The sequence below is a fragment of the Rattus norvegicus genome, chromosome 17 (genome assembly GCF_036323735.1).
Source record: "Rattus norvegicus strain BN/NHsdMcwi chromosome 17, GRCr8, whole genome shotgun sequence".
NCBI lineage: Eukaryota > Metazoa > Chordata > Mammalia > Rodentia > Muridae > Rattus > Rattus norvegicus.
Window position 1 is genome coordinate 63,407,100 of NC_086035.1, and position 15,940 is coordinate 63,423,039.

At 43.0% G+C, this 15,940-nt stretch overlaps 1 protein-coding gene across 20 annotated transcripts in view; it reads left to right on the top strand.

Moving 5' to 3' along the window:
- The window catches only part of Ryr2 (ryanodine receptor 2), a 585,615-nt gene that overhangs the window by 325,573 nt on the left and 244,102 nt on the right, over window positions 1-15,940 (top strand). For all 20 annotated transcript variants that reach the window (XR_005495333.2, XR_010058952.1, NM_032078.3 and 17 more), the window contains 4 exons: window positions 2,175-2,270; window positions 10,512-10,630; window positions 11,820-11,953; window positions 13,219-13,460. Coding sequence is in view for 18 of the 20 variants with exons in the window: in NM_032078.3 (NP_114467.2) it covers window positions 2,175-2,270; window positions 10,512-10,630; window positions 11,820-11,953; window positions 13,219-13,460 (591 nt within the window). In the remaining 2 variants the exon portion in view is untranslated. The remainder of the gene's footprint in view (window positions 1-2,174; window positions 2,271-10,511; window positions 10,631-11,819; window positions 11,954-13,218; window positions 13,461-15,940) is intronic.

The following is a 15,940-nucleotide window of genomic DNA, read 5'->3' on the forward strand; positions in this document are numbered from 1 at the left end:
GCATAGCCCAAACTCCCACAGACAAAAACAGGCACAGGAACAGGCACAAGATCCAAGACACAGACGTAAGGCACAAGATACAAGACACAAGACACAAAATGACACAGACACAGAAAACTAATAATGCTCACTTTCCCATTCTGACTAGATAAAAGTTTAAAGAACATTAATTGTTCAAACATTGTAAAAATTAGTTCTGTGAACTTGCGTTTGCTTCTTACAAGCGTAGTTGGACTATTTTGACTGCATATGAACTACAGTTATTTAGACACTGGTTATTCTTATTGTGTACTCAAGCAACCACTTACCCATTTGTGTAGCTGAGAAATCTCTACTCTTTCTGCATTGTGAAGACATTTACTAAGGCAGAACATTAGATTTAAAAGAACTTAAAATTCAGCACAGGAAGGTGTACAAGACCTGTTCCGATTCAACAAGAAATATCTCTATCAGCTGAGCCATCTCACCAATACCGTTCATATTTTGTTTTCCTTGCATTCACAGGGCCACACATGGCCCAATATTCTGACATCAACAATTCTTAAACAATGGAGGGAAATGGCATTTGTGGAAGATGAAAGCCAGTGAGGCAGCAGTTAGAGCATGCTTTTGGATGTGTTTTTCTAGCATTGGGAAAGGGTTTTGTCTTGTGTTCTGTATCGTAGTGCTCTGCTCACATTAAACTTACACTGTACGTTGGAGATGAGAATGGTCATCAGATGAAGCCTAGTGTGATGCCATCAAAACTCTTAACTTTATTGATTTTTTTTTTACATTTTATTTGTGTGCATTGTGTGTTGTGGGTGGGAGAGGCATAGGCATGCCAAGGTACACATGTGGAGGTCAGAGGACGGCTTGCAGACTTGTCATTCCTTCTACCGTATATGGGTCTTAGGATCAAACCTGGGTTGGCAAGTTTGGTGGATGCACCTGTCTTCAGACCCTATCATGTCCTTTATCCTGTTCCTGAGACTCCTAAGTCTCTCTTTTAGGCAGAGGGAGAAAAATCTTCCTGTCTTTTTTGTATTTCTCTTTTTCTGTCAGAGCAGGAATCAGCTTTATTTGCTGACTGACTTTGGAAGGAGACATGAAGGGCGTCTTCACTGTGGCTCACACACACTAACTGTAGGCTTTTTACCCTCCTGTTCTTAAGTAGTAGGTTCCAGGCAAGAGCCTCAGACTCTGGTCCTTCAACCTACCCCCTAGTGTGACCAGACTGTGAATAATGACTTTCCCTTGTATACATATTTTCTGCCTTTAAATATCATGCTACTCAAAAATCTCACACACACACCTATGAGCACTCACACTGTTTCTGAACAGTCTGATGGGTGTAAGCATAGAACTATTGGGAAAAAAATACTAGCTTGCTGTCACAGAACTGAATCTGCTCAGTTTTTAATGGGAAAAATGGAATTTTTTTAATAGATATTCTGGATGGAAATAAATATCATTTCAGTATTTCATGTGAGACAGATTCTTCTTTGGTTAAAGAAGTTGAGATATCACAAGGCTAGGCAAAGTTAAAACACGTTCTCTAAACCATTTTTATATGATGGGGGATATCTAAATGATGAGAAGTTCATAGTAGTGCCTTATGACTTTATTAGCAATTGGCCCTGTCATTTTTTCCCCCCATGATTCCTTTAGTTATGTCTCCCAGCACACCTGTTAGAATCACAGCTACTAGCACTATATGTCCTTTTATTTTGTCTCAGGAAATCTGATATGTCCTTAATTCCTTTGGAGTATATGTGTGAAAATTGGGCTCTGGAGAGATCAAATAGTTTAGTCTGATGGCTAATTAAAAGCAATGTGTGTTAGGATCCAAGCGGGGAAACTTCCAGAGAGCTGGTGTCTGTCCCTCTTCATTAACACCTCCTGGTGTGAATCCCTGCTTTCTGAAATTGTTTGCCTTCTAATGAGAAGTTTTCAGTCCCCTCCAGGAGAAGCCAAGACATTTAACACACACACACACACACACACACACACACACACACACACACACACACACACACACACACAATGTGTGTGGATGTGTTTGTAGTTGCATTTGCATACGGTTTAGAGGAGGCTGGGAGGTGCTTTGTTCTCTCCCATAGTTCATGCCTCTTGCGACCTTACCTTGGTCCTTGAACTTGAAAATCACATTAATGCGAGTTCTTCTTTTGCAGCGGCTCTAATTAGAGGAAATCGTAAAAACTGTGCTCAATTTTCTGGCTCCCTCGACTGGCTGATCAGCAGACTGGAGAGACTGGAAGCGTCCTCTGGTATGTTTCTAGTTTCCTCATTGATGCTTATGGTGTCTTTCCCTGTTTACTTTGAGACAAAGCAAACGTGTGAGTTCAGTGTTAACGTGTTTCCTTTTTAATGGGTTGAATATTTTTTATTTATATTGCATCACCACCGATGTCCTAGGCTGTCCCTAAACAGTCTTGATGCAACAATGGAGATCCTGAAAGAAGAAAAAAGGTCCATTCTAGAGCCACATGTGAGTCAGCATGGTCTGAGAACACAGATTCAGGTTGCCCCAAGCCTATGTTCCAATGTAGAAGTGGTTTCTAAGTTGGTATAGTACCAGAACAAAGAGAGCCATGTGTCAGGGCACTTTCCACATGCTTCAAAAGAAACATGAAGTAGGTGAGTTAACAGTGGGGCAGGGAAAGCAGACCTGTTTGATGACACGTAGCCTTTGGGTTGGTGGAAACAAGGTGTTGTGTCTTATAAAAAGAAAGAGCCAGGCTATGTTTGATAGAGGCATGGTAGGGTGTGGGGAAGGGGATACAACTGCATGCCTGTACTGGCTGATTTTCTCTGTCAACTTGACACATTCGAAAGTTACCACAGAGAAAGGAGCCTCCCTTGAGGAAATGCTTCCATGAGATCAGCTGTAAGGCATTGTCTCAACTAGTGGTCAAGGGGGGAGGGTCTAGTCCATTGTGGGTGGTGCTGTCCCTGGGCTGAGAGTCCTGGGTTCTATAAGAAAGCAAGCTGAACAAGCTAGGGGAAGCAAGCCAGTAAGTAATATCCCTCCATGGCCTCTGCATCAGCTCCTGCTTGCTGACCTGCTTAAGTTCCAGTCCTGACTTCCTTTGGTGATGAACAGCAATGGGGGAGTGTAAGCTGAATAAACCTTTCCTCACTAACTTGCTTCTTGGTCATGATGTTTTGTGGAGGAATAGAAACCCTGACTAAGACAGGGCCCATGGTAAGGCATTCCTTCCCACTGAGGATATAGTATGGAATAGAGTTTATTTAGGGCATGAGGAAGGGAGTTGAGGAGGGAGTAGAGACAGAGAAAGGTGGGGTGGGGGGAGTAGAGGCCAGCCATGAACACGTGGAGAGAGAAAGAGGAGGGGAAGGGAAAGAGAGTGCTAGAGGGAGAGGGAGAGGAGCAGGCAAACAGTTCCTTTTCTACTGAGTCAGGCATATCTGGCTATTGCCAAGTAACTGTGGGGCAGAGCCTAGAAGGAATGCTAACACAAGGGATTTGTTAAGTTAATATGTTATGAGAGGTTTTATCTGTTAGGTACAGGAATGTCAAGTCAGACTCAGAGAAGTGGCTGAATGGCTATTAAAGATGCTGAAGGTAGCACGAGATAAATCATAATTAAGCTCTGGACCTGCACCATTCCAACCACTGCACAGTCTCGGACATCCCAGGCGTTACGTTACTCAGCCTTGCAGAAGGGCCAGTGGGAGGCACAGCTTTTTCTACAGGGAACATTGATTCACAACAGAGATCTCCGCAAAATCTTGTCCTTTTACATTAATAAAATAAGGCTAGGGATAAAGTTCTGAAGCCAACTAAAGAGATAGAATTCTTCTTTCTATTCAAACTGATGATTCCTGATATGCTCAATACAAAAAATTAATCGTTAGGTTTTAAGATTCTTACCTTTTTCCTTTTTATTCAAAGAATTGTAGATGCAAGGATATTTAGGTAAATGTGGGAACTTAGTTTCCCAAATGATACAGTGTATTTAAAGAGGTTTTGTAAACAGTTGAAGGTTGTCCACAAAAGAGGACTTTTGTTCCAGGCAGGAACTCTGAAAATCTCTTAGCTTTGACCAGTGTCTCCCCATCCTCCCTGTTCCCAGACTCTGGTAAAACTGTCCTTTCTGCTCCTGGTTCAGTTGTTTTAGTTTCCACATGGGAAAGCAACTGGAATCTAATCTGTTCTTTAAAACAGTGTGGGTTAAACCACAAATACGTACATCTATGCCTAGTAGGCTAGAGTTCATGGAAAAGACAGTGGCTTGGCATGAGCGAGTATGGTGGGTGAAGATGAAGTTGTTTGTCATCACCAGTGGTTCTCAACCTTCCCAAGGTTGTGACACTTTATCACAATTCCTCTTGGAGTGGTGACTTCCCCATAACTGTACATTTGTTACTGTAATGAATCTCAGTGTATATATCTGATGTGCCAAATATCTGATATTCGACCCCCAAAGGCGTCATATCCACAGGTGAGAACTGCTGCTTTGGGTGATCTCGGCTCTGGCAGTACTGTTTGTGGGGATGAGTCAGCTAAAGAAAGGCAGCCTATTATTCAGGGGCATGGTGGGCTTCTGCTGCATTGTCCTTTGAACACTGTGAAACTGTACAGCTTTGCAGTTCTTACTTGGGAAGCCTGACAACTCCCCTCCAGTGCAGAGCCAGAGCAAGAGTTCTTGGTGGGCGGGGGGCTTCAGGTGCCAGAGGAATGAAACGAGTGTTCAGTTCCTGGACACGGGATGCTTCAAGTGCCTGAAGTCATCATAGTTAATGGTCTCGTGGAGTTTTGAAGCTCTTCATATTCTAGAGACATTAATTCTACCTCTCTGTACAGGAGGGTCTCAGACTCTGGTGCCCTATGAAGTCTTCCTCCTTGATACATGGTTAGATGTAGCATGTTGAGTCAAAAAGAGACAAGGTCCTTAGGTTAATTTTTGAGAATCACTACTGCTGAGGAGATGCCATTTCACTCATTTCCTTTCACATAATATTAATTGCAACTAGGATAGAAGAGACAGAGCAACAGAGGCAGAGTGGAATCGGAAGTCTCTACTTCATTCGGAAGGCTTCTTGTGTTTTGTTGTGTTTTATCAATAAGATGATATGTAGCAAGTGGGGGAATCCCACAAAGCAAACTCCAAATGAAACAGAAGGGATCCAGTAGGAGGGGGGATGTAAAAGAAACATCCAATGCTACTATGTTTCCCGACATCTTTGTCTTCCTCAGAGTGCTTTTCTTAAAGCAGGTGCAGAAGAGGTGAAGGCAAATTACATTTCTAGAAAATGGCTCTTACAATGAAAGAGTTCTCCAGCTGTTTTAAAGTCAGGGATAAATGGTGCCCTGCCTCACAATGTGTAGCTGAGTGATTTTATAATCACTTTCCATGGTTACTTGAAAATCATTGTTCACTTTGAGCTGTCGTGGTAAGGATGATGGGATAGCAAGGCTTGCTGGATTCTGGCTTTCAGGTGGGGATGTTTCCTGATTGGCTCAGTCATGGGTGTCACACTTGAGACTATTCAATGGTTGATGGGGCTATGGCTTCTAGAATGTACTTTGTTACTCATTAGGATTGCAAGTTCTCAAATGGGCAGGAGTTTCCTATGTAGAATTATTACACTTGTACAGTTTCTACTTCTAACTTAGTGGGATCTTTCATGATTATTTTATGGTGTTCTTTCTCTTTTATAGAGAGTTTTAGAAAGAAAATAGGCTTGTTTATTATATTGCCAAGGACATTTGGGCGAGCCCAGTAGCAAATGTGCCGTGTGCAACATACTTGATTCTTGGGGTAACAGATACCCAATTGCATGGCACGAAAACCTTCCTTGTTTTGTGAGCAGTGTCAGTTTTTACTCCTTATCTATTCAAACATTGATAAGAGGCTGAGACTCTGAGAACTCTTGGTGCTGCCAACAGGATACCCGCCAAATCTACTAGTGTGGCAGGAACCACTGCAATATAGCCCCTGCACTCATAAGCTCACAGAATCTTTGTCCTGAACAAGACTAGTACAAGATCAAGCCAGCTTGGGCGTTCTGGCATAGAATGGGAATTGCTGTCTGGGCCCCATTGCTTATCAAAGGAGTTATTGACAGTTGACAGGAATGATTTTACCTTTCCCAGCAGCCTGCCTGCTTCCTTCCTTCCTTCCTTCCTTCCTTCCTTCCTTCCTTCCTTCCTTCCGATTCTCATGTACCCATAGATGTCCTCACATCTGTACATGGTCAGACATGAAGTTAGGAGGGGCCTGTGTTGCAATGGATGTGGTAAGCCAGAGAGGAAATGGTGGTGGAGATGATAATGTATGAAATTGTCAAGACTAAGAACTTGGTCTGACACAGGCAGTTGTGGAGTTGTGGAGTACATCTTAGGGTTTGGAGAGCAGTAAGAACCAATGAATTGTGGTCCCCTGGGCCCTATCTTTGTCATTCACAAGACGCTGCAAGTTGAAAGTTGAATGGCTGATTTCATATTTGGTCACAGCCAGAATGCAGTGTTTTGCACTTTACTCAGTGTCTACTAGAGGAAGGTCTTGTACCTTTTCATCTGTGGCATGCTGTCAGTATTCCAAGTGAAACGCTGTTTAGTCCATTGTATAAAATAGCCTTTAGGCTGGCAGCACGGCTTGACAGGTAGAGATACTTACCGCTAGGCCTGATGACCAGACCCACACAGTGGGAGACAACTCCCAAAGTTGTCCTCTGACTTTTGCAACACATGTTGCAGTATACATGCCCATTCATACACACAGTAAGGAAAAAAATAAGTTTAATATACATTAAGATAAAGCAAAGTACTTCAAGACTACATATGTAATGTATGTGAGGCATGATGGGTTTTTATGTTCAGAATTGGACTCTGTCCTTAAAATATCTCTTTACATGTATGCCAACCTAAAACAGCAATGAAGAAACCTCCTGAACACTCCTGGTCCTGATGTTGGAGGCAAAGGGAGCTCATCTTGAACACGCTGTCTTCCTGAATCCTTGCCATCAGACCATCAGATTTCCCTTCAAAGATGGAGAAGGCGAGGCCACGCACTTACAGGCACTTGCTTGAGGGAAAGCAAAGGAGAATTGAGCCTGTGCCAACACTGTGAGCTCTGGAGTAGTGCCATCTTCCTTTTGCACTTTGCTCAGACCCAAGAGCTCACAGAGACTAGCCCATTGGATGCACTCAGTGATGAACTGATAGGGGAAAATCAATTAAAGCCAAACAGCATAGAAACATCTGGTATTGTTTGCGATTCAGGTTATCACTGAGCATTTGATTAGCTTTTGTTCTTGGAGACGGAAACTCCCGTGACCCAAGCAAGCCTTCAATTCACTGTTTAGTGGAGAATGACCTTGAACTTTTCATCCTGCAGTCTCCAATTCCCTAGTGCTGAGATTGGATAGCAGGTGTGGTCCATCACAGCTCGTTATAAGAAGTGCTGGGGGCCAAACCCGGGCTTATGCCTGCTGACCACACATTCTACCACCTTACTGAGGCCTGGCCCCTGTGAACTGAAGGGAGCAGCTGTCAGACTGTTCCTTATCATTTTATTGCCCTCTGTTCTTTCTCTTAGTAAGTTAACGCCAGGAGTCTCTCCCTCACCTTCCAATTCTAAAGTTAGTGTCTCTCCCTGGCTCCTTTGTTTCACAGACACCTCTCCCAGAGTGAGCTCTGTTACCCTGTGTGCATAAGAAGATTATGCACTGGCTCCCATTTTCACCTCTCCCCTGATCTTGCAAATCTGTGTTCTATTTTCAAACTTAATTTTTGTCAACTTCCCCCCTCCTCAATATCACATGAACTTGAGAAATAATGAGTTTATTTTCCTCTTTGGCCTCAAAAACGTTCTGAAAAGTTCAAAATATATGTAATGTTGTCTTGTATCGATTAGCCTTGAAGCCACAGCTCTTGCGATCACATTTTTTAAACTTTATGCATTTGAGTGCTAATGTGATATATAAATGTTTTCTTTCTCTATTCGTGTAAGAGCTAGAAACCCTACTTATAATAACTTCCATTTGTTTTACAATTTAGCTCTTGGTAACAAAAAGAAAGAAAATTCCATGCTGTTTCTTTCTTTTTTTCTTTTTCTGTTTGCCAGAAGACTTAAAAAATTAGTTACTTATCTTATACTGAAACTCAAATCCCTTCCTATTTCAGTCTTTGCATATGTCTATGGGGTGTGCAAGTGTATGTATATGTGTGTGTGTTTGTGTGCTTGAGTACACGTGTTCACATGCCAGGGCATGCATGTGGAGCCAGAGGACAGTCTCCACAGGTACTGGTCCTCCATTTCCCCCTTTGTTTGAGATGGTGGTCTTTACTATTGATCACTGTGTTTACAAGTATGGCTGACCCATGTGCCTCTAAGGAAGCGCTTAGAAGCTTTGTTCCATCTTGCTGTCAGTGCTTTGTCCTCACATTTCCGCTCTTTGGCTTGTAGTATAAGCATCCAGACCTAGACGTATGTGCCTTTGCATCCAGACCTAGATGTATATGCCTTTGCTGATGCATCCGGTTTTGCAGTGAGCCTTTGCGAGCCCTTATTTGCTAAGAGTCTTCCATTTCTTGGTGCTTCATTTTATTTTGTTTTAGTTTTGCTGCCCACTTCCCATAAGAAGCAGTCTGGGCTGCTGATTCAGAGGACTACAAGTCCCAGAAATGTGTTACTGTTCTAAACCCTGGAGGCATCAGGACAGGCCCTTTGGGTTGTGTATCTGGATCTCCTTATCATAGACAGCACACCCTTTCCTGGGTGGCAAGGACAAGCCTTCTCCCATAGTGTTCCTCCTCTGTGAAGTAATCTGCTCTCCTGATTCCTTCAGGTTTTATAGCATCCAGATAAATAGTTTAGAGTCAGTCCCCCCCCCCCCCCCCGTGAGGAGCAGCCACAGTCGGTGAATGAGTGCACTAGGACAGCCCAGTGAAACTGTATTAATAAAAGTAGGTGTCCACGTGCTCTGCAGCAATAAATAATGGAGGCAAAAATAAGCCACCAGGGCAGTGTGGTAAACCTATCAACAGTGCTTTCCCATCCACGGTATCATGTCCTATGCAGGCAGGAGGATGAGTTTGTTTTATCCAAGCAGTTTAGATCATGGTGACAGCCATGGGCAGCTTTGGTACACTGATGTCAGCATCTCTATTTCAAGACTTGGCTTCCTAATTTCTGTTTCCTTTAATTTCTTTTCTTTCATTCTCATCAGGCTGTCGGACAACTGCTCATTTAGCCCCAGAGTTTGAGGTACTCTATAAATGGAATATTGGTGGATATTTTAACAGATTAACTCACAGCAGAGAAGCCACCATCCATTGTTCTTATCTGCACAGGACAAGGATTTGGGTCAGGTGTAGCTCCTGAGAACTGAGGGAATGACTTCTACAGCCTTTTGTGAACCTGACATCACAAGCATCTGTTCTAAGGAAGTGAATTCACTTGACACATGAGAACTTTCCTACAGGATTTTAGAAGCTTCTCCCCAATTCTGTGCCGTTCTTAGAGAGATGGAGAGAGAGCCAGAGCTCTGTATGCTATGGTTACAGACAGTTGGCACCTTCATTATTGACAGAGATAAGCAATACTGGATGGCTAGTTAATTATTGTTGAAATCACATTAGACTGTGTTTATGTGTGCACATGTGTGTGTACGTGTGGTCAGGCATGGCACAGTAGTGGTCAGAGGACAATTTGAGGATACATACTCAGGTTCTCAGGGTTGGCAGCAAGTGCCTTCATCAGAGTGAGCCATTTAGCTGGTCCAATGACAGTACAGTAGAAAAAAAAGGAACGTGGTTTCCAGGTATACATCAAACATTCTCAAAATGAAGCCCACTTTGTCTTTGCTCTTTTATAAAAAACAGAAAAAGGTATATTCTACTTTTGTGATGGTTATAGTTTGTATTTTTCATTTCTATACTGTATTTTTTGTTTTGTTTTTTTTTAAATGATTCTTATTTTGGCAGGGTTCGGGGGTGGGGACCCGACTTTGTCAGTTGGGCATGGCTGCAAGTGCTTTACCCATTGATCCATCTAGCTGCTGTAGGATTATGTTTTAAATGCCAAAAGGCTTCAGGATCTGCCCTAAGCTACTGTCCATCCATGCTTCTCTGGAATACTGGCCCACCCTGTGTGCCTGCCACTTAGGCCTGTTCTGTTCTTCTGGCCCCTCCTCATCTCTGTGACTGTCTGGAGGGGGATACATTTGCGGAGCTCCCCAAGCCTGCCACACTGCTCTCTATTCAGCTCCCTCTAGTCACCCTCCTCAGCCACACTGCTCTCTATTCAGCTCTCTCTAGTCACTTTCCTCAGCTACGCTCCACATCTCTCTCCACTGGGGTTTGTCATCCTTGGATATCTGTCTGTTCTGGCAAATGGCACCTGTTGCTTCCCACCGTGCCCTGTGGCAAGCAGATTGAGCACTGACATGGCAAGAAGAGAGAGTGCAGTTGAGTTAAAAAAAAAAAGTAACTGGTTCCTCAAAACGTCGACCTTCTTTCTGCTTTTTCTTGTCTGTAGGTATCCTGGAGGTCCTCCACTGTGTGTTAGTGGAGAGCCCGGAAGCTCTGAATATCATCAAAGAAGGACACATCAAGTCCATTATTTCCCTTTTAGACAAGCATGGGAGAAACCACAAGGTAGGTTGGCTGTCTGATTCCGTGAGTGAACTCTAGAATCATTAAATGGTGAAGAGTGGATCGTATGTTGCAAAAGCCTAGAAGAGATGATTTTAAATGTTTTTGCCATAATACATATAGACCAGGGAGAAAAAAATAGAATAAATTTCCAACAAGCCCAAAAAGGAATAAAATACTGAGAGGCAAAAATACCTAACATGTGATTTAATGATTTAAAACAAGGAAAAATGCAATACAATCTTTTTTTCCCCTCATTTAATAGTTATCTTGAGAATTTTACTAATTTTCTACTTTATAATTAGAAAACAAGACAGTACTGATAAAATAAATGATAAATGTTTGAGATTATCATGATTTGAACGTCATACAACATATGCATGCTTCTAAGTAGTACCTGGTAGCCTATACATTAGTTCAGCTTTCATCTTCCTGTATCAGTTAAAAATGAATTAGTAAATTAAGATCTATGACAACGTAACATGATTTCAAGGTGTGTCGAAATTGTCATGAGTATTTTTCCATCCTTAGTTTCCATGAAGTAAGATTGTCTAGTGTGTGGTCATCACAACTGTGGGAGCACAAGCAATACTTGCCTTGTGTGTGAAAGGAAGCTAGGGAGTCATCAGGGCACCCACTATCATGTTAAAATGACCAAGCTGAGGCTACATGGAAGGCATGATAAAGTGCTCATGGATGCATGAGAACCAGCACTCAGACCTCTCTCATCTGTAGGAATGCTGGGAAAGTGTGCAGCTTCTTGTAACCACAGGGCTTGAGTGGCAGAGATAGGACCTCCCTCCCCCTGACACACACATACACACACCTCCAGGGCAAGCTGGATAGCTAGAGTAGTCAAACTGGTAAACTCTGGGTTCAAGTGAGAGACCCTGCCTCAGCATATAAGGTGGAGAGAATGAATCAGGGAGATGTGCAACATCAGCCTGTCTTTTGCATGCACATGCACACACTTGAACATGCGTACACATATGCATGTATACCACCTCTCTCTCTCTCTCTCTCAAACACATACACACACACACACACACACACACACACACACACACACACACACACAAAAGATAGACAGAGATGGGTAAATAAAATCAGTCATGGTTGGGGGTGGGTTTGCCTTGTGGGAAGTGATGCTTGCCTGAGTCCACGGTCAGCCGGAAGTGCCATCATTCCCCAGGTCCTGGATGTGCTGTGTTCTCTCTGTGTGTGCCATGGAGTTGCCGTCCGTTCTAATCAGCATCTCATCTGTGATAACCTCCTGCCGGGACGAGACCTCTTACTGCAGACCCGGCTTGTGAATCATGTCAGCAGGTACGCAAGTCCCCAGACACTGTCCTCTCTTCACACCACAGCCTCTCCCTAGGAAGCCGGCAGGAGGTCTGTTTGTTTTTCTAAGGAGTGGTGCCCCCCACCCACTGAACAAGTATTGTTTTTACCAAGGGTTAATAAAACAGTAGATGAGCTGTGCAAATGTGGGCTTACCGGAAACAGGTGTGAGAGAGAGTTTCTGTTCACTTCCATGTGTAGATGATGGATTGCCACTGGTACTTTGAAAAGTTGGCTGTAGCTGAACTGTTCTTCAATAACTCATGAATGTGCCTAGTACAGGTGATAACAACAGTAGTTCCCCAAGCCTCAGACATCTCAAACTACATAGCTGATCAAATGGCACATTCCACCAGGTCTGCCTTTTAGGGAATCTGACAGTCATGAGTGTCACCTACACGCTACTTAGTGATGTGATTTGCTTCTGGCTTGTGCTGTCTGTATTTTGTGAGCTCTCATTGGTACTGCTGTTGTCTAACTTTTATAGATGTTGAGGGTGGGGCTGAGGTAGCTCTTGGGTCTATCTGCAGAAGCTGAGCTAGTGAGAGCCATGCTGTGCTATCCTTATCTCTCTAGAAGGAAGTCAGTAAGCCAGAAAAGAAAATCAATAGAATGTTCTGTGTGGTAGAGTAACTAGGGGCGTTCTGAGGTTTCTGGCTACTTTATTCTTCTATAAACAGAGGTGGTATGAGATCTAGATATCCAGCATCTAGATGTGCAGCAGTTTGTAGTAGACTTATTCATTTCTAGTTTATGAGTTTGGATATATGGTATGTATGTACACCACATGCATGCCTGGAAGACACAGAAAGGCATCAGGTTCCCTGGAGCTGGGGTTATTTTACATGTTGTCATACATGACAAAAGCAACATGGGAAGGAAGGGTTAATTCTGGCTGGCAGTTTGCGGGTAGAGGTGGGAGAAGGCATGGCAACAGGTCTATGAGATGGACGAGCTCTTTGCACTGCACTCAGGAAGCAGAAAGATGAATGCTGGCCCTTGGCTGGCTTCCTCATGTTTATTTAGCCCATGCCCCAGGCCCATGGGATGGCACTTCCCACCTCAATGAACTGAATCTAGAAACATGATCTAAGACATGTCCAGAAGTTGGTCTCTTAAATGATTCTAGATGCACTCACGTTGACAATGTTGGGCATCATAGGTGTATGTCATAGAGAATCAGGAATAATATTTGAAATAATGGATAAGGAAACCAATGGAAGTTTTGTTTGTCCTTTTCTGTCTAAAAGCATGAGGCCTAATATTTTCCTGGGTGTCAGCGAAGGATCAGCACAGTATAAGAAGTGGTACTACGAGCTCATGGTGGACCACACGGAACCCTTTGTGACCGCAGAAGCCACTCACCTGCGAGTGGGCTGGGCTTCCACTGAAGGGTATTCCCCGTACCCAGGTGGGGGTGAAGAGTGGGGTGGCAATGGCGTTGGTGATGACCTCTTCTCCTATGGGTTTGATGGCCTTCACCTCTGGTCAGGTAGGTACTGTCCCTATTCCTTAAACAATTTCCTACAGAAAAAAAGAAAATACTTGTATTAGTACTCCATGTCTGAGGGGCTGTAAAGCTTGTGAACGCATGTTTTAAAATGGCATTCTAGTCCGTGAGCGATCTACAGGAACCTCCTGTGTTTCCGAATCACTTTAACTAGTATGTGCAAAGATTCAGTGTTCATCACAAAAATCATATAGTACAATAGCTAGTTTAGATTCCTGGGAGTTACTATAAAAGCCAAAGCCAGTCACATGGAACTCTATGGGATCAGTCCATGCATGACATAGCTTGACAGACGTGGAAAACTTAAAACTGCATGAACAGTCAGGAAGCTGGCTGCCAATTCTCACTACCGTATACCTATTGCAGATGCTAGACCTTCAAACTTTCTTTCTCCAGATCACAAATAGGTATAATTAGGTTTATGTCGAAGCTTATTTCTTGCACAGTAATATGGTATTATTTTGCATAATATTATTGCTTTCAGATGCTAGAGTTCACCTCGATTGTTGCAGGCATGTTCAGTTCAGGAAGTTGCATTTTAAGTCAGTTCTGGAGTGACCTTGACATACATTACACTTAGTGTGTAGGAGACACAGAAAGTTACCTGAAATTGTAGAAGTTGAACTTTATCTCCTGGTTGTGAGTGATATTCATTTAGTAGTGTAGAGGCCTAACAAATTCTGGAAAGGGGGCTTAAATATTTATGTGAACTAAATCCAAGAGTTGATAGTAATGAGATAAATGAATTCAAAGCCCTCTGTAGAGTTACAGCTGCATAATAAAGAGTTATTGGCCCTCTTTTTTCTAGTTCAAATGTCACGAGAGAGCCGTGTTTTGGATAGCTCATCAAACTCTTGGAGTTGTGGCTAGAGGTCGCAGAATAACTTACATTGCCTCCTTTCAGGTGCATGAACCAATCAGATCAGAGCTATAATGCCCTTTTTGTTCCCATAGTAATATTGTGTGGTCCCAAGGTCAGGAAGAGAGTACTCAGCCAAACACAGGGCTGAGTTCTGTTTTATGGTATATTAGATCTATAAAGCTCTGCACTCCATCTCCCTCACTTCCAAGAATAATGGCTTCATGGGAAATGGGCCCTCTGCTGGATGAATGAACCATGTTAAGGTATTTTCTTCTGGGCAGTGGTTGGGGGGAAGTGTTCTCAGATGATACATCCTCAAAACTACTTTATTGGGCATTTCTCCACTTTTGGTCTTACATTCACCTTGAGACTTTCCCTTTTGACATATTAGAAGAGCTTCGAGCTGTTACAACTGAAACCTGTGCTCTAGGCCCTTATGGCAAAGCACTAAATGGAAAAATAAGGACAGAGCATAATGGCTGTGTGGATGTGCCCCAGGAAAGATGGCAGGTCACAGACTGCCTAGAGAAATTTATCCTGAAGCTCTGTAGTTAGGAGAACTTGTTATTTAACTTTAAAATCTTCTCTTGGTGTGAGGGGTTTTGTTTGTTTGGTTGCTTTTTTTTTCTTGTGTGTGTGTGTGTGTGTGTGTGTGTGTGTGTGTGTGTTAGTCTTTTCCTTCCACCCAATTTGAGAGACAGGGTCTCATTACTACTGTGTATAACCCACAGCCCTCCAAAGATTCTCATGACTCATCATAGGGGTGCTGGTATGACAGTCATGCACCCTACTATGTCTGCTTTTACATGGGTTCTTAGGATCTGAACTTGTGTCCTCATGAATGTGTGACAAGCCTTTGTCAACACTGAGCCATTTCCCCAGCCCCTTGTCCATCTTTTGAAGTGTGAAGAAACGAGTCAGTGTTATGGTTGTAATGAGGAGTTATGTTTATTCTACTTAGGGGCTTATAGCATGCCTTACTAATTTGTTCTGTCAACAAGGGCTGATGTAAAGTTGGTGGAACTTGCCTGCATTCTACGTCACATTCATACCGATTGAGACAACTTTCTGGATCTGCTCTCATACTTTTCTTCCTTTTAATGGTTGCTGTAGGATTTAAGGCATCAAACTGGCAGTTTCTAGGGGAGAACACATATTTTACAACTGAACATTGGATAATTGGAGACAAGTATTCCTAGGAGCAGGGATTTGACTCCAAGTCAAGTTTTGAGTGACATCTTCATTTATTCTCTGACACTCACTTATGTGTACACCATTGTTATTGCAGCTTCCCAGATTAGGACAAGACTGGGAACTTCTGGGTACTTTTAGAGAATTGAAATTTAAAAACATCTATGGAGGAGGCTGGGATGCAATACTGGAAAAATCAGTTTGGAATCATCACCTAAGGCTATGGGTCTACCTGCTGTTCCTCCCTGTGGACTAAAGCAGAAAGTGGGGATAGTCCAGTGGAGTGAGTATGCAGGAGAGGCTCTCTGCCTGGAGATGTGACCAAGCACCTTCCACACTGTGTGTGTCCTTCAAGCCGTAGCCTCAAGTTCCTCACTGACCCTCTGTCTTAGTTTCTGACTTTCCAGAG